Source organism: Rasamsonia emersonii (genome assembly GCF_000968595.1).
Source record: "Rasamsonia emersonii CBS 393.64 chromosome Unknown ctg1118621760054, whole genome shotgun sequence".
Taxonomy (NCBI): domain Eukaryota; kingdom Fungi; phylum Ascomycota; class Eurotiomycetes; order Eurotiales; family Trichocomaceae; genus Rasamsonia; species Rasamsonia emersonii.
In genome coordinates, this window is record NW_013563233.1 from 14,325 (window position 1) to 38,201 (window position 23,877).

At 52.3% G+C, this 23,877-nt stretch overlaps 8 protein-coding genes across 8 annotated transcripts; 3 read left to right on the forward strand and 5 right to left on the reverse strand.

The window, feature by feature from the left end:
• Positions 1-82: 82 nt before the first annotated feature.
• T310_3159 (Multifunctional chaperone) lies at positions 83-1,334 on the reverse strand (the record flags this gene model as incomplete). Its single annotated transcript, XM_013473963.1, has 6 exons — positions 83-439; positions 512-599; positions 653-927; positions 1,014-1,025; positions 1,177-1,223; positions 1,283-1,334. 6 exons carry the CDS (start codon positions 1,332-1,334, stop codon positions 83-85), a joined length of 831 nt encoding a protein of 276 aa, XP_013329417.1.
• A 1,963-nt stretch (positions 1,335-3,297) lies between these two features.
• T310_3160 (Calcium-transporting ATPase) lies at positions 3,298-6,550 on the forward strand (the record flags this gene model as incomplete). Its single annotated transcript, XM_013473964.1, has 5 exons — positions 3,298-3,415; positions 3,486-3,643; positions 3,706-6,021; positions 6,072-6,394; positions 6,454-6,550. 5 exons carry the CDS (start codon positions 3,298-3,300, stop codon positions 6,548-6,550), a joined length of 3,012 nt encoding a protein of 1,003 aa, XP_013329418.1.
• A 532-nt stretch (positions 6,551-7,082) lies between these two features.
• T310_3161 (uncharacterized protein) lies at positions 7,083-9,309 on the reverse strand (the record flags this gene model as incomplete). Its single annotated transcript, XM_013473965.1, has 8 exons — positions 7,083-7,282; positions 7,315-7,333; positions 7,536-7,679; positions 7,763-7,968; positions 8,025-8,255; positions 8,315-8,659; positions 8,712-8,929; positions 9,002-9,309. 8 exons carry the CDS (start codon positions 9,307-9,309, stop codon positions 7,083-7,085), a joined length of 1,671 nt encoding a protein of 556 aa, XP_013329419.1.
• A 1,481-nt stretch (positions 9,310-10,790) lies between these two features.
• T310_3162 (Serine/threonine protein kinase) lies at positions 10,791-13,943 on the reverse strand (the record flags this gene model as incomplete). The annotated part of the gene is made up of 6 exons (XM_013473966.1): positions 10,791-12,280; positions 12,335-13,234; positions 13,306-13,453; positions 13,518-13,662; positions 13,716-13,744; positions 13,896-13,943. The coding sequence occupies 6 exons, from the start codon at positions 13,941-13,943 to the stop codon at positions 10,791-10,793; spliced, it is 2,760 nt and encodes a 919-aa protein (XP_013329420.1).
• Positions 13,944-15,199: 1,256 nt separating this feature from the next.
• On the reverse strand, positions 15,200-16,779 carry T310_3163 (Geranylgeranyl transferase beta subunit; the record flags this gene model as incomplete). The annotated part of the gene is made up of 5 exons (XM_013473967.1): positions 15,200-15,378; positions 15,436-15,544; positions 15,607-15,995; positions 16,085-16,130; positions 16,189-16,779. The coding sequence occupies 5 exons, from the start codon at positions 16,777-16,779 to the stop codon at positions 15,200-15,202; spliced, it is 1,314 nt and encodes a 437-aa protein (XP_013329421.1).
• A 323-nt stretch (positions 16,780-17,102) lies between these two features.
• T310_3164 (uncharacterized protein) lies at positions 17,103-17,951 on the forward strand (the record flags this gene model as incomplete). Its single annotated transcript, XM_013473968.1, has 3 exons — positions 17,103-17,240; positions 17,336-17,782; positions 17,859-17,951. The coding sequence occupies 3 exons, from the start codon at positions 17,103-17,105 to the stop codon at positions 17,949-17,951; spliced, it is 678 nt and encodes a 225-aa protein (XP_013329422.1).
• Positions 17,952-18,316: 365 nt separating this feature from the next.
• T310_3165 (uncharacterized protein) lies at positions 18,317-19,059 on the reverse strand (the record flags this gene model as incomplete). Its single annotated transcript, XM_013473969.1, has 3 exons — positions 18,317-18,723; positions 18,758-18,887; positions 18,973-19,059. The coding sequence occupies 3 exons, from the start codon at positions 19,057-19,059 to the stop codon at positions 18,317-18,319; spliced, it is 624 nt and encodes a 207-aa protein (XP_013329423.1).
• A 1,199-nt stretch (positions 19,060-20,258) lies between these two features.
• T310_3166 (MFS transporter) lies at positions 20,259-22,898 on the forward strand (the record flags this gene model as incomplete). Its single annotated transcript, XM_013473970.1, has 8 exons — positions 20,259-20,356; positions 20,554-20,792; positions 20,888-21,024; positions 21,083-21,472; positions 21,544-22,077; positions 22,135-22,543; positions 22,606-22,776; positions 22,828-22,898. 8 exons carry the CDS (start codon positions 20,259-20,261, stop codon positions 22,896-22,898), a joined length of 2,049 nt encoding a protein of 682 aa, XP_013329424.1.
• Positions 22,899-23,877: the final 979 nt, after the last annotated feature.

The following is a 23,877-nucleotide window of genomic DNA, read 5'->3' on the forward strand; positions in this document are numbered from 1 at the left end:
CTCCAGGAAGAAATAAAAGAGAAGAAAAGACGAAAAAGCGCGACCGCATGGCCTTTTTGGCGATTGATGACCACCGGCCAATTTACGACTCAGTCGGGGCAGCAGCCTCCTCAGTCTTCTCCTCGGCGGGAGCAGCGGCCTCACCCTCGGCTGGCTTGTCCTCCTTGGCCTCGGGAGCCTCAGGCTCACCGCCGTCGGAGGAAGTCCAGAGAGTGAGGTTGTCACGCAGCAGCTGCATGATGAGAGTGCTGTCGCGGTACGACTCTTCGGAGAGGGAGTCGAGCTCAGCAATAGCGTCATCGAATGCCTGCTTGGCCAGATGGCATGCGCGGTCGGGGGAGTTCAGGATCTCGTAGTAGAACACGGAGAAGTTCAGGGCGAGACCAAGGCGGATGGGGTGAGTAGGGGTAAGGTCGGTCTGGGCGACGTCGGTAGCATTCTGATAGGAACAAATTACCGCGTTAGCCAGGGATAACATAACAGTAATTGTTGTGGGGAGAGGGTTACGCACCTTGTACGCTTCATGAGCAGCAGTAGCAGCGACCTTGCGCTTGTTGCCCGAGGCGAACTCAGCGAGGTAACGGTGGTAGTCACCCTTCCTGTGGAGGCAGTTAGTATCGGAAGCAAGAAAAAGAATCGACCCGTCCCATACATCTTGTAGTAGAAGACTTTGGACTCGCCATTGTCGGCCTTGGGGATGAGAGAGTTGTCCAGGACTTCCAGGACATCCTGGCAGACCTTCTCCAGCTCATTCTCGATCTTCCCACGGTATTCACGGATGATCTGGACGTGCTTCTCCGAGCCCTTGGACTCCTCCTTCTGCTCGATCGAGGAGATAATGCGCCAGGAGGCACGGCGGGTGCCGACCACGTTCTTGTAGGCAACAGACAGGAGGTTGCGCTCGTCCACCGAGAGTTCACCATTCAACTAAGCCAGTGTTAATTCAGTGTTTGGGGGCATACACACAGGGAATGGGGATCGAGATGAGGCCGAGAGAGGGAGGGGCCACGTACGTTGGCAACTTCCTAGAAAACGAGTCAGTCCCAGAATCCTCAGGAGCCAGATCGCGCATCCACAGCATTGGAGTACTGACCTTCATGTATGTGACCATCTCTGGCAGAGGAAAGACAGGTCAGTATGCCACCCAAGTCGTTACGCGTTGCTCACAAGGCTTACCATCGTAGCGCTCGGCCTGCTCGCAGAGCCTCGCGAGGAAAACCTTGCTTGAAGCATGTGAGCAGCGATGGTCGAGGGTCAGGGATAAACAGCATGGAAGGATTACCTCTCGCGCTAAAAGGCCAGAGAAGAGTCAGCAAGAGTGCCATGACAGCCATGGTTGTTTTGCGACAGCGTGGGAGGAGCGACACGCAGAGCGTGGCTGCGGAACGGTGCCGTACAACATAGGAGGGGTCATGGCAGTACAGTACATACCTCAGAACTCATTGTGAATGTTTGGATGGGAAAGGGTAGTAGCCGTGGTCGAAGAAACCGGAGGGGTTGGACAGGAGGATGGGCTGATGGAGGGGCAGAGGCGTTGGGAGCAGAGGAGCAGAGATGAGTCGGAGAAGAAAAGCAGCAGAGCGACTGATGCGATCCTCAGGCTGTTGTTGAGTGATGAAGCGCTGCCTGCGTGACGGCCAGCCTTAAGTTAGCCTCTTAGCGAGTCCAAGCGCGCGGGCGGCTTTGGGGTATTTGGCCTGCCTTGTCCGCCGTTTGCTGATGGGCGACTCAACGACCGCTTTATTGTGTTCTATTTGTTTTCGCGCTTCCTCTGATTTACCCTCGCGGTCCTTTGGTCCTGACTAACATGGCTTCTCTCCGTCTTGGTGTGCCCAACAAGTCGCCGTTTCTGTGTGGGCTCCCATATATAGCAGCCAGCCAGTTCTCTACAAACCCAACAATGCCCAAGATCCTCCGCATGTCGTCTCATTTTGCATTCTACAATTATCAGAGCGCGTGGGAGATACTTATCTCTACCAAGATACCCCAGTAATGTGAAAAGGAGGAGAGGTAACCTACTCCGGAGTACGGAGTATACTCGGTGCTCCGTACCCACAGGCACTTGAGGACTCACGGGAGATCTGCGTATAGAGTACGGAGCATCAACTGCTGGATTAATCAATTCCTGGGCCAGCATTGCGATATCGCCCTGTTGGAGCAAGCTGGATGATGCCAGCGTTGGGCAATGCCCTGTGATGGACCATGTAGCGGTCACCATCGAGTCGTGCGAGACCGTCAAAATTTTCTTTGACCCCTATCTGGTCATGCCAAAAAGGGCAAAATTCGAAGATCTGGCATTGACAACCCAGAAAACTGCTAATTACAACGAAATTGCCAGAGAAGTAGACACTGCTGCTAAATGGGCGTTACGGAGTATATGGTATGACTGTGTCCAAAAAACAAGTGAATCATCCTGATACTGTGGATGATCTACGCCAGTGACTGTCAACGCGCGCTTAATACGGTCCCTACATGGTGGACAATGCGTTGAGGACCTGAACCGTGCTAGTACTAGAGGAGAAGCTTAGCTTGGAGTCTTCCAACGCCATACGTACTGTTAAACTCGAGCCACGCTTTCATTCTTCAAGAATACACGAGTCTTGCATTGGATCCTAAGCGTACAGTCTGCAGGTAATTCTCGGGAGTCCAGCAAGATCCCGTTCTGGACTGCGGAGTGCATGGACTGAGAAGCATCAGAAACAAATCACGGATCGACCGCCTGCATATGCTTCATGACTTCGTCGTCAGTGCTCGCGGTCTTGCAGGGAGCAGCGCCGGAGTCGCCGTCCGCAGCAGCAAAGAGCGGTGGCTGGATCTGCAGGCGTCGCCTCACATGACCGGCCATCCACCAGGAAACGAGCTTCAGTGGATGGCCTGCGATCCTAAGGTTCCTGCAAGCATAATATGAATTAGTTAATGAGATCGCCGCAGCGTGGCGGACAGGGGATCCTCGGCGGCGGCTTCGTCCCAGATTATTCCCGCTGCTGAAAAGAACACGTTGAACATCCAGCTTCAGCGTCCTGTGGGGCGTGCCCTTCGTTTCCTTTGCTCTCGTTCGCCTCGTCCTGGAGCACGCCCCGCGCACTGATAGCAATCCAAGACAGCCCTGCACTCTTCTCAAGCTGCTGCTTGTCGTGTCGCTGCAGCGTGTCGGCTTCTAGACTGTTCCGCTCACAATTGGTCCGCCCCGAGAGCTAAACAAATACCCCGGCCCTGCCGATGGCCCTCCGTCACCGCGGGTAGAGGCGGCCTTTGTTCTTCTCTTGCTACACCAGCCCTCTGCCTTTCTGCGCTACCATGGAGCAGTCGTTTGCTTGCTCGTCCGCGGAGGTGCTGCGGCATTTCCAGGTCACCGAGGAAGCAGGGCTGTCGCAGGACCAGGTCCTGCAGGCGAGACAAAAGTACGGGCCAAATGGTAAGCTGTCCTCTGCTTGGGTGATGGGATGATGAATTGATCGGTGCTGACCTGGCCTTTACGCAACCAGCTCTTGCGGAAGAGGAGTCCACGCCGCTATGGAAGCTCGTGCTCGAGCAATTCCAGGACCAATTGGTCTTGATCCTCCTTGCGTCTGCCGCAGTATCTTTTGTGCTGGCGCTGTTTGAGGGCGCTGATGACTGGACTGCCTTTGTCGACCCGATAGTGGTACGTGTGTCTTGTCTCCTTGTCATTTGGATCAACTGCTAATGTTACGGCATGCAAATTAGATCTTGACCATCCTGATCCTCAATGCCATCGTCGGCGTGTCCCAGGAAAGCAGGGCGGAGAAGGCAATCGCCGCCCTCCAGGAATATTCGGCCAACGAGGCCAAGGTGATTCGCAACGGTACGCTACAACGAATCAAGGCGGAGGAACTGGTTCCGGGTGATATCATCAGTGTGGCCGTGGGTGATCGCGTTCCGGCGGACTGCAGACTGCTCTCCATCCAGAGCAACAGCTTCCGTGTCGACCAGGCCATCTTGACCGGCGAGAGTGAAAGCGTGAGCAAGGACACCCGGGTTGTCAAAGACCGCCAGGCCGTCAAGCAGGACCAGACCAACATGCTCTTCTCGGGAACCACCGTCGTGGCCGGTCACGCTACGGCCATTGTCGTCCTGACTGGTGCCTCGACCGCGATCGGAGGGATCCATGAGAGCATTACGTCCCAGATTTCGGAGCCCACGCCTCTCAAGCAGAAACTGAATGATTTCGGTGACATGCTCGCCAAGGTGATCACGGTTATTTGCGTCCTCGTCTGGCTGATCAACATCGAACACTTCAACGATCCGGCTCATGGCGGGTGGGTAAAAGGCGCCGTCTACTATCTCAAGATCGCCGTGTCTCTGGGTGTGGCCGCCATCCCCGAAGGCCTGGCCGTCGTCATCACCACTTGCTTGGCCCTTGGAACCCGCAAGATGGCGGCAAAAAACGCCGTCGTCCGGTCTCTGCCCTCCGTCGAAACCCTTGGAAGCTGCAGCGTCATCTGTTCTGATAAGACAGGAACTCTGACCACCAATCAAATGAGCGTGGAAAAGATTGTCTATCTGGACAGCTCCGGACACGGGCTGGAGGAAATCGACGTTGAGGGCACCACCTTCGCTCCGGAGGGCCGGTTGAAGCAGAAGGGCAAAGTCTTGGAGAACCTTGCCTTTTCGTCCTCAACTGTCAGGCAGATGACTGAAGTCCTCGCCCTTTGCAATGAAGCGACCTTGTCCTACGATGCAAAGACCGGATCTTACTCATGTATCGGTGAGCCTACGGAAGGCGCCTTACGGGTCCTCGTGGAGAAGATTGGAACGGAAGATCCTGCTCTCAACCAGCGTCTGAGAAGCCTTCACCCGTCAGAAAGGCTCCATGCGGCCAGCAAGCACTACGAATCCCGCCTGCCGTTGAAGGCGACGTATGAATTCTCGCGGGACCGGAAAAGCATGTCGGTCCTGGTCGGTGAGGGGAAGGAACAAAAGCTTCTCGTCAAAGGCGCCCCGGAGTCGATTCTGGAGCGCTGCTCACATGTGCTCCTGGGTTCGGATGGACCACGCGTGCCTCTGACTAAAACCCATATCGACTTGATCTCCGAAGAGGTGGTCGAATACGGCAACCGAGGCCTTCGTGTGATCGCGGTCGCCAGCGTCAACGACATCGCGGCCAACCCTCTGCTGCGCACGGCCCAGACGTCGGAGGAGTACGCCCAGCTCGAACGGGGCATGACTCTGATCGGCCTCGTCGGGATGCTCGACCCTCCTCGCCCGGAAGTTGCCGGTTCTATTCGCAAATGCCGCGAAGCCGGCATTCGGGTGATTGTCATCACGGGAGACAACCGCAACACCGCCGAGTCCATCTGTCGGCAGATCGGGGTCTTTGGTCCGGATGAGGATCTTCAGGGCAAGAGTTTCACCGGTCGAGAGTTTGACAGTCTGACGGAGAGCGAGCAGCTCGAGGCGGTCAAGACCGCGTCCCTGTTCTCTCGAACGGAGCCGGCACACAAGTCGAGGCTGGTTGACCTGCTTCAGTCGGTGGGCCATGTTGTTGCCATGACTGGGGATGGAGTCAACGACGCCCCGGCCCTGAAGAAAGCGGACATTGGTGTGGCCATGGGGACTGGAACCGATGTGGCCAAGCTTGCGGCGGATATGGTGCTCGCCGACGACAACTTTGCTACGATCGAGTCCGCCGTCGAAGAAGGCCGGTCGATCTACAGCAACACGCAGCAGTTCATTCGGTACCTGATCTCTTCGAACATTGGTGAAGTGGTGTCGATTTTCTTGACGGCGGCCTTGGGACTGCCCGAAGCGTTAATTCCCGTGCAGCTACTCTGGGTGAACCTCGTTACAGATGGCTTGCCGGCTACGGCACTGTCCTTCAACCCTCCTGACCATGACGTGATGCGGCGGCCTCCGCGGAAACGCGACGAGGCCCTGGTGGGGAGCTGGCTCTTTTTCCGGTACTTGGTCATTGGGACGTATGTTGGGTTGGCAACGGTTTTTGGATATGCGTGGTGGTTCCTGTTCAACCCGGAGGGTCCTCAAATTTCATACTGGCAGCTGGTGAGTCATGAAGGTCTTAGACTTGAGAACTCGCGCTGACATTTTACTAGTCTCACTTCCACAAGTGCTCTACGGAGTTTCCTGAAATCGGATGCGAGATGTTCACCAACGAGATGTCCAAATCGGCCTCGACGGTGTCTCTGTCCATTCTTGTGGTGATTGAGATGTTCAATGCGATGAACGCGCTCTCGTCGAGCGAGTCACTGCTGAGCTTCCCGTTGTGGAACAACGTGATGCTCGTGTATGCGATTATTTTGTCGATGACGCTGCATTTCGCCATCCTGTACATCCCGTTCTTGCAGGGATTGTTTTCGATTCTGCCGTTGAATTGGAACGAATGGCGGGCAGTCCTAGCGATCAGCACGCCAGTCATGTAAGTGCTACGACGGTCGTCTTTGGTTTCTGCCGACTGGACTGACAGAAATGGTGCAGTTTCATCGACGAAGCTCTGAAATATATAGAACGGCGTCTCTACGAGAAACGTGCGGCACCTTCCCAGCAGCTAGATGGCAAAGCCAAAAAGGCATGATTCTGGAGTCTTCCGTCGTCATGACACGACGAATCGATTAATAAGCTTGCTGCCCGCTGCGTCTAGAGTAGATTATAGAGGACGAAAAAGAAAAAAAAAAGGGAGAATCATGCAATCAAGATGAAGAGACTATAATCTACCTGTGTTGTGTTCTTCATTGGCGACGATATTGCATTGCATAGCTCCGTCGGATCAGATCAGGTAGCATAATAGACCTTCAATCAAATCCATGTTTTGTGTAGACGGACAAACTCAACCGAATTGAATTGACCTGACTGCGTTATTGTATGTTGTAATTAATTATGTAGTTCTTATCGTCGCCCACTCCCACAACAAACCGAAAAAGAAAAGAAAGATGGAGAGAGAGAACAAGCAAACGAAGTCTTTTTTTTTCTTTTCCAAACCTTTCGCAAAAGCAGGAAATTCCCTTGTCTTGCGACTGACTGACTGACTGACTGATGGTTGACGAGATATGTATCGAATATGAATTTCATTTCTTCTTTCTGCCCAACTGAATGATTCTCTCTGCCCCTCAAAAAGCTCCCATACGGAGTATGGAGTAACCTACTGCTAGCGCCTCAGGTTCCAGATCTCTGTATCGTAAGGCACCCTGTTGGGGAGGACGAGAGGAAAGGAATGGATGCTTTCGAAAACTTTCTTTTTGAGTAAAGTTGACTTTTTTGCTTGCGACGTCCATTTTGGATCTGGATGGTGGAGTAATTAATAGAAATACTGCATGTATGTACTGTACATACAGTACATACCTTGGTCATGGCATGCAGTCTTTAATAATAATTAATTATCAGAAGAGGGGAAAAAAAGGAAGAAAGGAAGGGTAAGAGTCTGAATATAAATATGTTATTATCTGTATTTCATCTCGTCTCGTCTCGTCTCGTCTCATCTCATCTCATCTCATTCCATCGTCTGGACTACTTGGTCATATATATATACTCATCTGGTGAATTCATTTATTCTCAATGTGAACCGCTTCTGCCGCCTCCAAATCCTTGGGAGGATTGTTGTCTCCATTCTCCAGTCCGATCTTGCTAGCGCCCACTTTGTCAACGGTGTCGCGGTACGAAGGGACAAAGTTGACTGCCATGGCGTAGGTCCATGCTACGACCATGAACTAATACATGAACGAACGTTAGGTCTATGCCAGGCAATGAAAAACGAAAAGAGTGGGGGTTGGGGTTGGGGTTTACGGCTCACCATCGTCGGAACAATCATGGCAAACCCTGTCGAGTTGCGCATATCGGCGACATGGCCCAAGATCGGCGGCACCACTGCGCCTCCTCCCACACCTGCCACGATCATACCGGACCCGCGCTTGTAGTGGCGGCCCAGTCCTCGGATTCCCAGCGCGACGATGGTCGGGAAGCAGACGGACTCGAAGAACAGGGTCATGAAAAGCATGGCTGTGAATCGTTCGTGAGTATATCATTCACCGAAACGTAGAAAAAATGGCACTCACCTATTCCGGTGTTGTTTCTCTGCGTGACCGACGCCGCTAGGCAAGCAACGACTCCACACATATACAACAGGAACACATATCGCGGTTTGAAAAACTTCATGAGCAGCGTTCCGGTAAATCGTCCCACCGCAAAGGCCCCCTGAGCCCCGGCAAGGAACTTGGCACCGGTAGCGCTGGACGTCCCTGGTCGGGTGTCGACGGCGTAGTTGATGAAATACCCAGCAATGGCAACTGCAGGAGAGTTAGAAACAAGGAAAATAACAATTACTACATACATCATTGCAACTCACCCTGAGCGCCGGTGTAGGTAAACTGGGCCAGAGCAGCATGGAACAAAGCATAGTGCTTCCAGAATGGCTTGTCTCCCTCGCCCACGTGCGTCTCCGCAACTTGATAGGCCATGTCGCTGTCGGTGACTTCAGGGATGTTGGAGAGGAAGAACACGCCCGCGAGGATGAAGACGAAGATGGCGATCGCGAGATACACCCATTGCACGCGCTTCAACGCCTCCACATCATCTGAAGTCCCCGTGAAAAAGACGTATGAGCCCAGAACGGGACCCACGACAGTTCCAATGGCGTTGAACGCCTGAGCAAAATTGATCCGGATTTCAGAGTACTTGGGTGGACCGCAGACTGCGTCCGTTAGCGAGGATGCTTTCCAACCTTTCTACTCGGGTGGTCTCACCAGACAGGTAAGGGTTGGCAGCCGTCTCCAAGGAGCCCAGTCCCGAGCCAATTATGAATGTAGCTCCGCAGAAACCTCCAAACGAGCGTTTCACACCAGCTGGCCACATGCAAAGTGCTCCAATGCCGTACACAGTCAGGCCAAAGATGAAGACGGTCTTGTAGCCGAAGCGACGGAGTATCCAGTTGGCATACCCGAGAGACGCGAGTGGATAGGCTCTGTTCGACAATTAATTAATCCAGTTGTTCAAATGACATTGCTCGAACATGCAAGGGGAAATTGATTCTTACCCGAAATATGCAGCCTGCAGACCAGAAGATCGCGTCCTCGTGATGTTCAGAGTATTCTGGAAATGCTTGTTTAACGTGTCAAGCAGGCCATAAGCAAACCCCTGATTTTGTCCTCGTAAGCATTGCTCTGTAGGAAGAAAAGAATCAATCATGGAGTCCACATGCGAACTCACCCATAAGAAAAACAGCAGCGTGACAATGGTCAATGGCCACAAACTCTGGCGTAAGGTGAGACTGGCTGCATTTGTGACCTTGTTGTTGTCCACCCGCAGGCTCGAGCGGTTCTTCAGAAACTGCTTGAAGCCCATGGTGGCGGTTCAGTGTGTTCTAACGACGACGATGTCCTTGAGAATGCTCCAGACGGGACCAGGGGTATAAAGGGTCAAGGAACTATACACTGGCAGGCACCAGATATATTATATATTATCGACATCCCGCGCGAGGGACGCGGACTGACACACACGGTCATGCCTGTTTCTTCCTCGGTGCATTGAAATGCGTGTAATACGGCATGTCATCTCCACTGGACATCCCCCGAAGTCCAATCCCCGCATCCCCAGATTCCCCAGATTGTTAGATCGCCACCAAGACGACTGGGCGTTCGGGGTAAAGAAAACCCGCAGAATGGGCGGATTCTTCAAGACTGGCTAGCGCCAGAAGAAAGCCGAACGTTGCCATGGTTCTATTCGATGGTTGTCAAAGTTAAACGCTCGTACAAGACTCCTTGGCAGCCAGGATGATGTCAGGACAATGGGTCATAGCGGTATGGAGGGAGGTGGCGATGGGAACACTGACCACTCCATCCGCCAATGTGATTGGGATCGCCGTGACGCTTGCCCGACCACACGGAAACCGTCCGAAGTTATTCGCTCTCAAGGTTGCCCAGAGGTCTCAGGCCGTCGATGTCCGTGTGGTCAACGCGGTGCGCCGAGAGTCATGGCGTCGGAGGAACGGCGGAGAGTCGCATGGGAGGCCTTGGCGGTCTTTTGCGGAAAAGAGAACTCCCCCGCCCCGTGACTTCGGAGATTGTCTGTATGCGGAATATCCCGTCGTTATGGTTATTGCACATTGCAAGAGAAGCGGGCAATCGCCAGATGGGGGATTTCCAGACGAATAGAGGAATTCATATACAGGACCCATATATGCAGAAGTGCACGGGCATCTGCATATCAAGCTCTACCTTTTAGATCCTATCTAGTATCTTATGTATAGGGGTCTGACCGTGCTCTATATACAGTACATACTGTCATTTCTTTTCCTCTTCTTACCTTTCTTTCTTCTGGTATATATATAGAAGGCCCAGAATAAAGGAATGGTCAAGTGCAGCAATTCACACTCACTCCATAGAACAAAGATGACCTGGGCTAGATGATCTATAAATAACCCTGGTAAAATATAATATAAACAAATCCCGTCGTCTTCTCTTTCTCCCAGATCAAGCGAGTGATCAAGGGAATATTCACTCACCCTCCTGATTATATTTTTTTTTAGTTTTGACTTCTACTCTCACATCGAAAGGAATGAAAACAAAAAAAAAAGCAGTCAAGATTCCAGTCATATTATCTATAGTCAACTATTTAGATACTCGAATCTTGAATTTGCCAAACCAGAAGGGGTATATAATGTAACAATAAATAATAACGACGAAAAGAAGATGAGGGCTTTATGGTTTTCTGGTACACGGTACAGGGCAATATCACAAGGTATCGAAAACACGAAACCAAAAACAAAGAAAGAGAAAGAGGAAAAAGAGAAAACGAAAGGCTACTGCTGGATAGTGGAATCATCATCACGCCTCCACTTTCTCCGCAGTAACAGGACGCTCCGCTGTATTCTCTTCATTTTCACCACCGGTCCCAGCTTCGGCAGTTTGAGACGATTCCGCTGGTTTGCTTTCTCCAGCTTCATCAATCCCATGGACGGGCTCACTCAGAGAAGACGAGCGTGGTGGGTGAACACCGGTAGGTCGCAGATCCGGTGCAGGAGCGAGAACGTGATCTTTCTTGTCTTGTCCCGCTGGTTCGCTATCCGAAGCAGCATTGCCAATTTCCCTGAAACTCGTCTCCAGAACTTCCGGGGAGCTGAAGGTCTCCACTTCCTCAATGTCTTCATCCTCCACATCATCCTCTTCCATAATGATTTGACTTTTCCGGGTCGTCGGACGTTTTGAGCCATTGCCCGCTTCGTCGCTGCTTGGCCCCAAGCCCGGAGTCCCCAATCCACCAGAGGCTACAAGATTCGCCGTGTGCAGCATTGGACCCTTGAATGCGGATCGTTTCCGTCGAGCAAAAACCAGCCCGGACGCGGGCGAAGACATTAACGGTGCGGGAGCAGTCTCGTTGAATACAGAGTAGATGCCAGAGTTCACATCGGTCGGGTCACGATTATTACCTGGTGGATTTCGAACCAGTCGGATATTGCTAGGAAAGCGAGAAGCAGCGTTCGGTGTGGTGGGCAGAACTTTGACCGAGGCATGTGGAGACTTGGAAGCCCTCTTTGAGGCGGTAGGCGTGGACAGGGTGTCAATGCTATTGGAAGAAGCCGACGACGCCTTCGAATGGGTGTGAGCGTGGTGAATACTGCGGATAGAGGAGACCGATGAGGATGTCGATTTGCGACCACGCAGACCAGCCGACGAGCGTCGATATGAATTCCGAGGAGTAAGAGGAGACGGCGACAAGGAATTGCGGTTGCTCGATGTGTTAGTATTCAGGGGCCCAAGCTGACGTGGAAACGAATTTCTATGATGAGAATATGAGGCACTGCTTGGAGCGAGACTGCTGGCATATGAAGCGCGCTTGATTTCAGTCGGTGTGAGAGCGCCGCCCACGTCGGCATTCGTCGAAGTCGCTGCCGCTGGTTTCTTGCTAGAATCATCGCCCTTCTCCGGACTCGACTTGTCCAATCGGAACTTCATAGAGTGACCGCCAGAACTCTTCGGAGTCTTGGGATGCGGAGACTTCGCTCGTTTCGCGGATTCTACCAACCAGTGTTTGAGCGATGCCAGTTGGCTGATTATCGGGTGGTGGTGACGGCGCCCAGAACGACGCTTAAAGATGCCATTGGAATGCGATGCTAGCTCGGGCTGAGAGGCGCTGACATGCAACATGCTCGGTCGTGATCGACGGTTTTCTTTTGGAGGGGGCACAGGGCGCCGCCTGGTCGAACTCACGGATCTAATGGAATCCTTATCAATCGGCGGAGGTGGGGCAGGAGAGTCGGGGCTCTGTAGGGCAATGGAATCCGGGAGCTTTGGGACCTCCGGTATAGAGAGCTGGGCTAATCAAAAGGTTAGTCACGGACGTTGTCTTTTTGTATGTCTCATATACATACGGTTTGGCAAGCTTCGCCTGTCTCTTCTCCCCCGGGTTTGCAATGTGTCAGCCGCCGTCCCTTCTTCGTTGACATCCGCAAGAGAAGTGGAAAGTCGTTCCTTGCGGCTGCTGGCAGCACTCAGACGGCGCAAGCTCTTTGCTTCGGCTTCTCTCTCCTTTCGCTTCCGTTCTCGCCTCCTTTCTTTGCGTTCCTCTTTCTCAATCAGCAAGGCCCACCATCCAGCGAGAGCATCGCATCTCTGGGCCAGAACATTTTCAATGACCTGGTCGATGTTGACACCGGCGCTCTTCATGCGTAGTAACGTGTTTTTTTCTAACTGGGTTGTGAAAGGCGATGGTCGTGGTCTCTCCAAAATAGCTTGCTGTTCGGCTCCATATTCTCCCAAGAACGGATGTGCCAGGATCTCGGACAAGGTCGGTCTTAGAAGTGGCCGCTTCGAGAGCATTAAGCTGATCAGCTGTCGTGCGTCCTCAGGGAACCTCTCATTGAACTTGGGCTCCTCTGTGAGGATTTTTGCCTTCGTCTCTTGGTCGTCATCTTCATCGAAGGGTAGTTCTCCTGCCAACAAGGCGTACAGAATGATTCCCAAGCTCCACACGTCGACCTTCTCGCCGGCATATTTCTCGCCTTTTAGCATCTCTGGCGCGCTATAGCAGATGGTGCCGCAGAAGGTTTGCAGATAACTAGCTTTCCCCTCGTATTCTCGAGTGAACCCGAAATCGCATAGTTTCACATTCTCGTGCTTGTCGAGCAGAATGTTCTCCAACTTCAGATCCCGATGGACACACGACTTGCTGTGTACGTATGCGACCGCTCCTGCTAATTGCGAGAAGATCCGTCGGACCTTTTCAACAGGAAGCGGGCCATGGTTAAGGAGATAATTATACAACTCGTCACCTTGAGAGCTCGTCGCATTAACAATGGTTCCGCAAAGAAAAAAAAAAGTCCACAAGGCGTTTGTTTCATACCTGGACAATATTCCAAGACTAACCAGACCAAGTTCTCTGTCACAATGACCTCGTACAGGCGAGCAATATGAGGATGGAGGAACTGTCGGTGGTGATGGATCTCACGGGCGAGATTGGCATCCTCCTTGTTTGAGGACTTGAGCACGACCTATTACCCGGTGTGAGTACGCCGCGAAGCCAGCTGCACCCTCCTTCTCCTGATCTCTTCATACCTTGGAGCCATTGGTGAGTTTGTGTCTGGCGAGGTAGACCTTGCCGAAGGAGCCTTTCCCGATGAGACGCCCGAGACTATAGTTTCCTACATTTCGCAGTTCCTTCGACGAGAATTCTCTGTGTACAGCATCACACGTCAGCCATCTACGATAAAAGAAACATCATGCGGAGATACAGTTTGAAGGGGGAGGACATACTGGAGCAATTCATTGTAGGAGTTGGCAAGCTGTGATTACCAAGAAGTCAGCCGTAGTCCGTGATGCCTGCTCTTCCTTCAATCAAAGCTATCGAGTGGTCTCCAGCTACGCCCACGCAGCTGGCATAACCTACTCTTGGCCGTCATGAAACAGAGGCTTTGTATGGAAGAGAAGGCAGACCTTTTCCTTCTGAGAATAGTTCTCCACCCTCGTTCTGGCCGACTGCATGTGTCAGGACTGAAGAACGCGAACCGCTGTTTGCTCGGATTGCTCTCCGGCAGCTTCTCGTCTCTGCCGGTTTTCTTGGTTATCGCTCAGATAAGAGATACTGAGTCGTGTACGCGTGCCATCCACGGGAAATCAGAAGACAGGAGGATGAGAAATCGACTCGAGGCGACGGCTATAAGGGAGGTATGAGTCTGGTGACGACGGCAGGCCCGAAACGCGCAAGCAGCCTAGTTTGCGTACGCTCGAAACGTTTGTCTTAGGAGAGATGGGTGACGGAGGAGTACCGCGGTAAACTGCGGGTGGGCCACCTTCTCAAGTGGAACAAGTCGATCGCAGGGCGAGAGAGATCGGCCGGGTCAAGGGAAATCGTTTCGTCGGGAGGAGTCGAAATGAGCGCAATCGAGGGAAATCTTGTTGTTGATGAAAAACAGAGGTCAACCAGCCAGTTTCCGTAACAAGACAGCGGGGATTTCCCGTGATTTAGGAGGGAGGGAGGCTTCCAGATAGGTGTGACAGCGTGATAGGGCCAAGTCAGACAGACTAGGGGCAAGATTGGTCGACACAGGGGAATTCGAACGGGTACTGTTATAATAAGAAATGCTGATTATTGGATCCAGCTGAGCTCCTCATTAGTAACGGCCGTCCACCCCCCGGGTCGGAGTCGGCAGAGTCGGACGGCGCGGTTCGTGACGGGTGGCTTGCCTGACAGCCGCTGGCTGGCACTTGGAACGTGGGCCTAACTTGAGGATAGCCCAAGTTCTAACCCGCCCTTGCGGATTCGCTTCAGGAGTCAAGCTGCCTGACCAGTTTTGGTCTTGCTCACATTTGAGACCCCAGAGATTATGTAATTTGCAGCTAAGTGATCCCCGGAGACGTTTCATGCAGCGCCTATGTTTCATACTGGTGCTAACTATATCCTATCCTATCCTATATATATGGTATGGATTGACAGTGTCTAACCGTTTATCCTCTGGGACTGTTCGAGAGTTGAGAATCGAGTATCCTGCAAAATTCCCTCTCGATGGCAGACGCGACACATCTCCCGCAACGCCTGGTTGGCTTCAGGTCCAGACCGATGTGGGAATATGATGTGGCTTCTGGACCTACCTACTACTTTATTGGTCGTAGCAACTTCAATCTTGCTGTCAGCCTGTCCTGGGGTGGATGCACAAGACAATCGAGCGAATAGGCGAGGATTTGCGAGCATGTAATCGATTCTCGTCGATTCATTCACCCGCCACTGACCATTAAGTAATCTATTTTTCCCTCTGATGTACTGCTACCGGTGTCGCGTGGGCGTCCTCTCGCCACCATGGAAGAGACTTGACACGATCAAGAATCCGTGAAGGGGCGCAGAGAGTTGGATCCGCGCTCTCGAGACCGGGCTCATTGAGCAGCGCAAGACTGACCAGTCCCAAGTAGGAGTGGAGAAGATCTGGATTGACAAGAGGCAGTTAGAAATTAGAAAATAGTAGAAGCCGGCTTGTCTTACCTGGAAGCTCTCCGACTCCTTTCCCAAAGCCGCCAATGAGGTGTTGCGTCTTCTGGAGAAGATACAGGCGGTTGCCAGATGCATCTATTAACGAAAGCCGATCCAGCATCTATTGCAACAGATTTAAGGCATTAGCAAGTCCAGGAGAAGAGGGACAGGGTGGCTCCTTACTGCGAGGGCGCCTGTCGCCCAAAAGCAATAGCATGTATCAGCAATTTTATTGGACCGTCCATTAAAGCCAGCCCACGTCAATGAGGATTCAGTGGGAGGAGATAGATCGGGCAATGCGTGAATTACATCGTTTAAAGACGGAGCTCTCACGCCGTCTTCGACGTGCTGCACTGAGTCCGGTTTGGCATTATCCTTATCTTCGTCTTTGTTGTTATTGTCGTCTTCCTCCTCCTCCTCTTCTTCGAGTTCCGTCGTTTGTCTTGACACTAGCCATTGCAATAAAGACGCAAACTCTCGCGTATCTGGTGAGAGCAGATTGACTCGTCTGATGGCATCTGATGTCTGTCTCAAGAAGGATAGGGCACCCACGGCGCAATAAGTCAAACCCGCTGTCGTGTGTTGTGAGCGAAGACTGCAAATAATACGGGATCAAGGGTAGGACAGAGAGGCAATGAAAAGAGATGTAGGGAATACGTACCATGGGCTTCGCAAAATGGTGCCTCAGCCATGCCGCCATCATATGTCTTTCAAGAAAAGAAGACGATCAGTTGTGTACAGGAATGAGGTAAAATCTCGTCTTACCTGGCATGATTCAATAAACGATATCAATTTTTCCACATCTATATCCTTTACGTCCCCGAGGTCATCGTCGTGCTTCCCTCGAAGCAGATATCGTATACCGGCGGCACAGCAGCAGAATCTCAAATCTCTGCCGCCCTCGATTTCTTCATTCACACCAAGGATTTCCCCGAAACTTCCATCTGCGCGCTGCAACTTAGGAAGCCATTGGAGGCACTCCTTTCTCTTCACTCGCGAAAGGTCATCGCCTAGGATGAGCAATGTTTCCAGCGCAAAGAAAGTAGCAGGAACGTTTGCTGGATCCCAGGCTTCGTTCTCGCGCGTACGCCTCTCATCGCCGAATCTGGTGCCCGTGAATCCTCGGAATCCTCCAGAGGGAACCTGACAATGATACAGCCAGTCGATGTAGCCTTGTCGCTCCTCGGGCGTGGTGTTGGACTGTAGAGCCCCCAGCAAGTCCAGTCCAGCGACTGTAAAGAAGGCCAGGAGTACGCGATTCGAGTCGCCTGTCGTATACTGGTGGGGCAGGACGGTTTTGAGACAGCGCAAGAAGTATTTTATATGACGCTCTTTGTTAAACGCAGGATCTGCCATTTGTTCTTTTTCAATTCATTGATCGCGTGAAATTCAAATAGGAAAATAAAATAACCACAAGATGAGAGTCGCAGCCTCGAATTCTGGCTTCCCCAGGCGAACGATCAATAATCAAACCATAATAAAGGTTGTGCAACGTGGAGTAAAGTATCAGAGTCCAGACAGCCGGCGCACGGCCCTGTCCCGCAGCTCTTGCTCAACTCCGAGCGCCGGGACTGGCCTCCGGGGGAAACAAAAAAAAACAAGGGCAACACCACCCAAGAAACAAATGAATCTTGTTTTGGTCGCTGATCTGTATATCAGGAGGAAACAGATCCCCAGCGATGGCTTTCTTCTCCTCTAAAACTCTGATCCAGGCGCATGCCCTGTTCCTTTTTATACTCGCTGTTTACCTGACCAAGTCCCCTGATGTCATCACCGACTCCGATCTGGTCTTCATGCTCGGGGAAGCGATGAAAATCGTATGTCCATTTCTAAGACTCTTACGAGGATCTCTTTGCGATACACACGGCCTGAATCAATATTATCTACTGATCTCAAATCTATTACTACATAGGATGTCTCCCCGACCTTCTCCCGCCCGCAATCCCCCTTTGCCATCTGCGGCGTCCTCCTAGTCGCCGATGCCCTCGTCGACCTCATCGTCGTGACAAAAGTGCCCCAGATCAACGAGATACTGGGACGAATGGACGCTCTCAACTCGCGATCATCACGGTTGAGCACCAATGCCTCGTTGGGCCGCGCCAATCATCCATTGACGGTTCGCATCGCCGCCCTCTACTCCGAGATCTGGACGTTGCTCGCCGCATCGCGCTTCTGCCTGTTCTTCGCCGTTTCGTTTTTCATCTACCAAAGTAAGCCCGGTGCATGGGGCTTTAGCTCAGAGACCACCGCCGGACGATATGGGTCGAGAGCGGGCAGTGAAGCGGCGTCTGGGCTGGATCAATTGAAGAACCGGGTAGTGTTTACATACGGATTCATAGAAATGATGTTCTGGCTTTGGGTTAGTTGTTACATGGCCTGTTCTCCTCCATGCTTCTCTTCCTATCTGTCTAACATGCTCGTTTCCTCTGCTGCAGATCCTCCTTACACTCCACGACGAGCGACGAGAAGTGGCAGCCCGCCTCGCAGCCGCTCAAGCTGCCGAACTTGAACAGACTAACGCGCAGTGATTTAACCTCACAAGCTCCTGTACAACGTACATTGTTTTGACCGACACTATGAGATATAAAGCCGCTGTTCATTTTTATCCACCTCATACTATCTCACTAAAGCGACATGACAACAGTCTTAAAGCTTGTCTAAGTCGTAAAACGCGCAGCACAGGACGACAGACCGTCACAAGCGATAGTATTATTATTACCTGAAATATTGACACAAATGAATAACGCAAGTGGGAATCATCCGTCGAAAAACGTCGCTGCAATTTTCATCACCAGTTTAACCCGCACGTACACATCATGCTTTCTTCTGGAGTTCCACGTCGATTGCTCGCTCAGGCTCCCTATCAGATGCCAGAAGCGTGAAACACTTCAATTTAGGCAAGAAGCATGGCAGCGAGTACAGCCGCAGCGCCCACTCCCGCAATAACACCACCGTTCCGGGTCTGCGCAATTGGGGCAGCAGCTGAAGTGCCTGATGGGGTAGTAGCAGAAGCACTGCCACTGCTGGTATGAGAAGCGGTCGTTGAAGAAGCGCTGGGAGCCGAGCTATTCGCAGTAGCCGATGCCGTAGTCGATGCCGTCGTAGTCGCCACTACCGAAGTCGATCCAGATGCAGCGGAAGCCGCGCTAGCCGTAGCGGTGGTGGTGCAAACAGCAGTTTGAGGCAGAGTGGTTACTCCAGCAATGCCGCAGAGGTTGTCTGCGAACTTAATCGTCGCTGTAGCAATGAAGAAGTCAGCACGATTCCAGCCGTACCAAAGCATTGGTTGGAAAGCAAATCCTAGCGATGAATCAATGGCAGAGGATAAGCTTACCATCTTGATCCGCCGGGCTGCAGGCCTTAGCCACGCAGCAGGTGATGGATGCGATGAAAGACTGGGCGCTGCAAATGCACTTTACATCGAGTCCGCATTCTTGGGGGATGGCATTGGTCGCGCAGTCTTGCTATACGCACGCACATTCAGTTAGATTATCGCAATTATCACTCTCGACGAGAGGGATTGCACTAAAAAAAAGATTGGGAACTCACAGCACACTTGGGAAGGTCAGACAGGCTCTGGGCGGCAGTGCCAGCTGCCAAAGCTGTCAAGGCCAGGGAAATAGCAGCCAGCTTCATTTTCAAGTCGGCAAGGTATTGATTGAAGCAGTTTTCGAGGAGCAGGCTGCAATGTCAGAGTGAGATACGAGGACTGGAGACAACAACAAGTTCAATTAAGGGAATCAGTCCCAGAGTAACGGAGACACAGCAGGTGGGGAGTAAGGAGTTACTGGGGACAAGCGTGGATGGGGGCTTGCTTTGGCTACCGACCTGGGCAGCTAGTCCTTTTATGCAGACTTGATCTTTACTTTAACCCGCGGCTACAACCTTAGCAGTAATAACTATTAGAAGGCGGCTCGGTGATGTAACTTGCTCAGACACACCACTGCGGAGAAAAACCCTCCGGCCGCTTACTGCCTCCCATGAGGACTTTCTGGGGTCGCTTGGGATGATGATCCTGCCGCGGGTTCCAGGGCCGGGCAGTCGCCACCAATGCGGAGTAGCCCGTGCAAAACTGGCAAGACTCGATCAAGAACGTGCCTGTTCACTGGTCGTTTTGCTAATGATTAGGTGTTATTTTGCCTCCAAAGGATCTCTTCCCACCCAAAGACCGGGCCAGTGCGTCGATTCTGCCAGCCCAAGTGGTCTCCCAAAAGCAATGGACGGTAGCAGTCTTCGAGACGATTTACACAGAGTCTTGGAGGCCAGTGCAGCATTTGCATTATTGCCCCTACCGAAGTCACACATAACTGCTTCATTATTGGATTGCCCTGGGCCACGGCATTCGTGGAAGCGCGCTAACGGTTGATGGAGAAGCTTTCGGCAGACACCTGCGTGAAGCTGTGAAACCCCAGATCTCACCATGGACAGTGCGGCAGCTGCTGCTAAGGATGTAATTTTTTATTTGAACCCGTTGATGATTATTGACTGTCTTCTCTGATTTGACTACGGTGTTGGACTGTACAGTACATTGGAGGATTGCTCGCCAGCCCCTAGCGTGCTGTGTACTCCGCAAGTGCTTGCGCCGGGGCCTCTGCGAGCCGGGGACCTTCCCCGCTTGGAGAAGCAGCGGTGGGCCGTGCTTGGCCCGTGAGACGGGGGTTCGCGTCCACTGGCCAGCCTGCTGCCCGCCCAGAACATCCCCAGCAGCAGCCAGAGAACACTCTAGAGATGCAGGCTGCCCATGCTTAAGAATGCGAGTATTCCGTATACAGCGGAAATCGAGTCTGATTCAGGCCCTCTCTTCAAATGAATAATGCTGTGCTGCCAGTACATCTATGTCCAAGGCGAACGTCTGTCTGCGAGACAATCATCCCCATGCTCCCCAAGGTAGTACTCCTAGTTACTCCGTACAAACTAAGCTCGCAGCTGGTTGGTCTGTTGCCGTGGTCTCGTTATTCGGCAAAATAGGATTACGCGACGACTCCCCATGATCCAATAATCTGTCCTCTCCCGATTGCAGATCACGCTCTTTCCCATGCTCCTACTCCGTAGTTCTCAAGACTTTCAACAGGAATTCCTCTTGTTGTCGTTCCATCTGGTCTTGTCATAACTGCTGTATGGAATAATCAGTTCTTCCAGTGCCCGATCAGCACACTGGATATTCCATCCCGTCTGCGGCGAAATACAGCGAGGTAGCAGGATTCTCGATGACTTGATCGCATCGTACCCAACTCCTGACGTACGAGTGTCTTTTTTTCGACAATCGTCAACGCACATCGCGTTTCTCGTCCATCCGTTGTTGTCGCGACTGATCTTCGCGAAGATGGGGCTGGGTGTATTAGAGGACAAGAAACTCCAACACGTTCCTGGTAAGAGAGTTTGACCAAACAGCATGTATTGCTATTTACTGGATTCCTTCTGCCACTTTTTCCCCTCCTTTTGCTGATGATGCCATTGCTCGTAGGAACGTCGTACATCCTAGACGATGACAGCGCGCCTCCTCGCGATGTCCCTACTGAACCATGGCTGAAGTACGACCGCTCCGGGCCGGTGCCTATCATTCTCGTGCCCCAACCAAGTGATGACCCTAATGATCCTTTGGTATGAAAAGATCCATGCGTTGTTTTGAAGTTGGACTTCTCTAATGATCCTACAACAGAATTGGCCTCTGTGGAGACGTGATCTCATCCTCGGCATTCTCTCCTTCGTCGCCGTTCTCTGTACGACAATGAGCCCGATTATGGCCGCCAACACCTTTACAATCTCGTTCAACTTTCACCGAGACTTCACCGACGTAGCCCTGCTGACTGGATATCATCTTCTGGGCGTTGGCGCTGCCGGCATTCTGTGTGTGCCTACGGCAAGGGTATGGGGCAAGCGCCATCTGTTCCTCTTGGGGAATCTCTTGATGGTTATCAGCTGCGCTTGGGCTGGAGGCAGTGGGCAAAACTACCACAGTATGTTGGCAGCACGGGTATTCCAAGGGTTTGCCCTGGCACCATTCGAGGCTCTTGTGAACGCGTGCGTGGGGGATCTATATTTTGTCCATGTGAGTCCGAAGTTGATGTCCATGAGTTCCCTTCCGAGATGTCTGTTGTTGACATGACGGTGGGGGGATAGGAACGCGGGAAACGCATGGCACTGTCGAACGTCGCTCTCTTTGGCGGCGCCTTTCTGACGCCCGTCTTCGCTGGCAAGATTACCCATTCGCTTGGGTGGCAGTGGACGTTCTATTTCGTTGCCATCTTCACCGCGGTCGCTCTGCCATTCATGTTCTTCTTCGTCCCGGAAACCGCATTTCGGCGTGCGGACTACCTGAACACGGATTTTCTGGGCGATGCTGATTCCTCTCGGTCCCTACATGGCCCACCTCGTGGCGGTAGTGATCAATCTGGGTCACCAGTTCCGATTCACGATGCAGGGAAAGAGAATGGCGCTTCTTCCAAGCCCGGAGAAGGGATGGCATCGCCAGCGGTTGACGAAAAGGCCGAGCGTCCCGCCGCTCATGAAACTACGGCACCGGAAATCACCACCCGGGACAAAGTGCCGTTTGTGCAGACGTTGAAGCTTATCAATGGCAGGAAGACGGATGAGAGCTTTTTCAAACTCCTTCTGCGACCATTTCCGCTTTTTCTGCATCCTGGGATTCTTTGGGTGAGTTGCTTGGTGGACCGTTTCGCTTGGAGGTCGTACACTAATCAGACTTGGCAGGCTTGCTTAACGCAGGGTGTCCTGATCGGGTGGACGGTGTTCATCGGTGTCGTCCTTGCGAGGATCTTCATGGGCCCACCATTGTGGTTTGATGAAGTCCAGACGGGTTACCTCTACACGGGTGCCTTTATCGGATCCATCCTAGGGCTGATTCTTTCGGGCCTTCTGTCGGATTGGATCAACAGGATCATGATCAAGCTCAACAAGGGGAAATATGAGCCGGAGTTTCGTATCCTGCTCGTCTTCTTCCAGCTCATTTTTGGTGGAATTGGGCTCTACGGATTCGGGATCGTCGCCCAGGATATCCAGCGGTACGGCTGGCTGCTCGCCGATGTGTTTTTCATGTTCGTGATCATGGGGATGGTGATGGGCGCCGTCGCTAGCGCGCTGTACATTGTTGATGCTCATCGTACGTAGCCTACTTTTCCCTGCGAATGTGGATCGCTGGCTGACATTGGGGCCGTGGCACAGGCCAAATTGCCGTGGAAGCATTCACGTGTCTGCTCGTGTTCAAGAACATTTTTAGCTTCATCTTGACGTTCTTTGCGTACGACTGGCTGGTCGTCAAGGGTGGTTCCCGTGAGCCTTTCATCGCGATCGGCAGCATCCAGGTGGGCGTTTGTCTGCTGGCTGTGCCGATGTGTAAGTATCCTACCGTGGTAGTATGACCGGTGATTGACTTGTTTCTTCTAGATATCTTTGGCAAAAGAAACCGCTCTTTCTTTGCGCGCCATGACATTTTGAAACTCCTCCATTTGTGGTAATACGGATTTGCTTGGAGTCCTGACTTGGACTCCTGTCCGGAGCTACAGGGGAAGGCTTGTTTGATTTGTTGCTCTCTAATCAGTGGAACGTTAATTGTAATCTGCACTAACTATCGCATACTGCGCCAGATAATGATATCCCAGAAAGCGTCATCATCATCTTCTACTTTTTTTTATTGGTTATGCAACGTGGGAATTAATGTCTATGAGTGTCTACGAAGAAATACTGCTGTTTACGGGAATCGAATCGCACGACTCCTTGAATCGGCTAATCGCATCTATCCCAGTGGAGTGGAGAAGACCTAGAACGATGGAGTTTTGACGAATGCATGCGAGCATCCCCCTCGGATAGCCGCGGGCTTCCGAAGAAGACCGGGGCGAGTCCCGTGCCACGGCGGGCCCGCTGGGGGTGTCGATGCCCCGTGATTGAGTTGCATCCCATCCAGATCTAGCTGCTTTGCACGTTCCAATCAGAGGCCCTGCCTGTTATCTGGTTCTGTGTCTGTGATACCTGTTGATGACCTGTATGTACTTTTTTTTTGTACTGGAACGAGAGCGCTCCTTGCAGAATTGACTGTGTGTCTGCATGATTTTCTTGACTGCTTTTCTTGCATTATTCATTATTCATTATGCGTCCTGCAGCGGGATGGAGTGGGCGATCGATCGATCTCTGCGGGCCAGACTGGTGACATCACGCCCCGCGAGTGTCGGGCCAATGGGCTCCTTGCATGCCGCATTAAGACTGCCTGCTAGCGCGGCTTGGCGCAGCTGTCAATTAAGTTCAGCTGCAACGGCAGGCGCGCCCCAACGACGTCACCATCGACTCGCCCAGCAGACAAGCTTCCGGCCCCTCCAACAGCTCGCACGCCAGCCATCCGCCTTCAGCCTTTCTTCTCTTGTACCGCCTCGTCTTGCTCCTTTTCTGTCGCTTCCTTCGCTTCTTCCTGCGAGGCCATGTCTGTCGTAGCTGGGGTCTTGT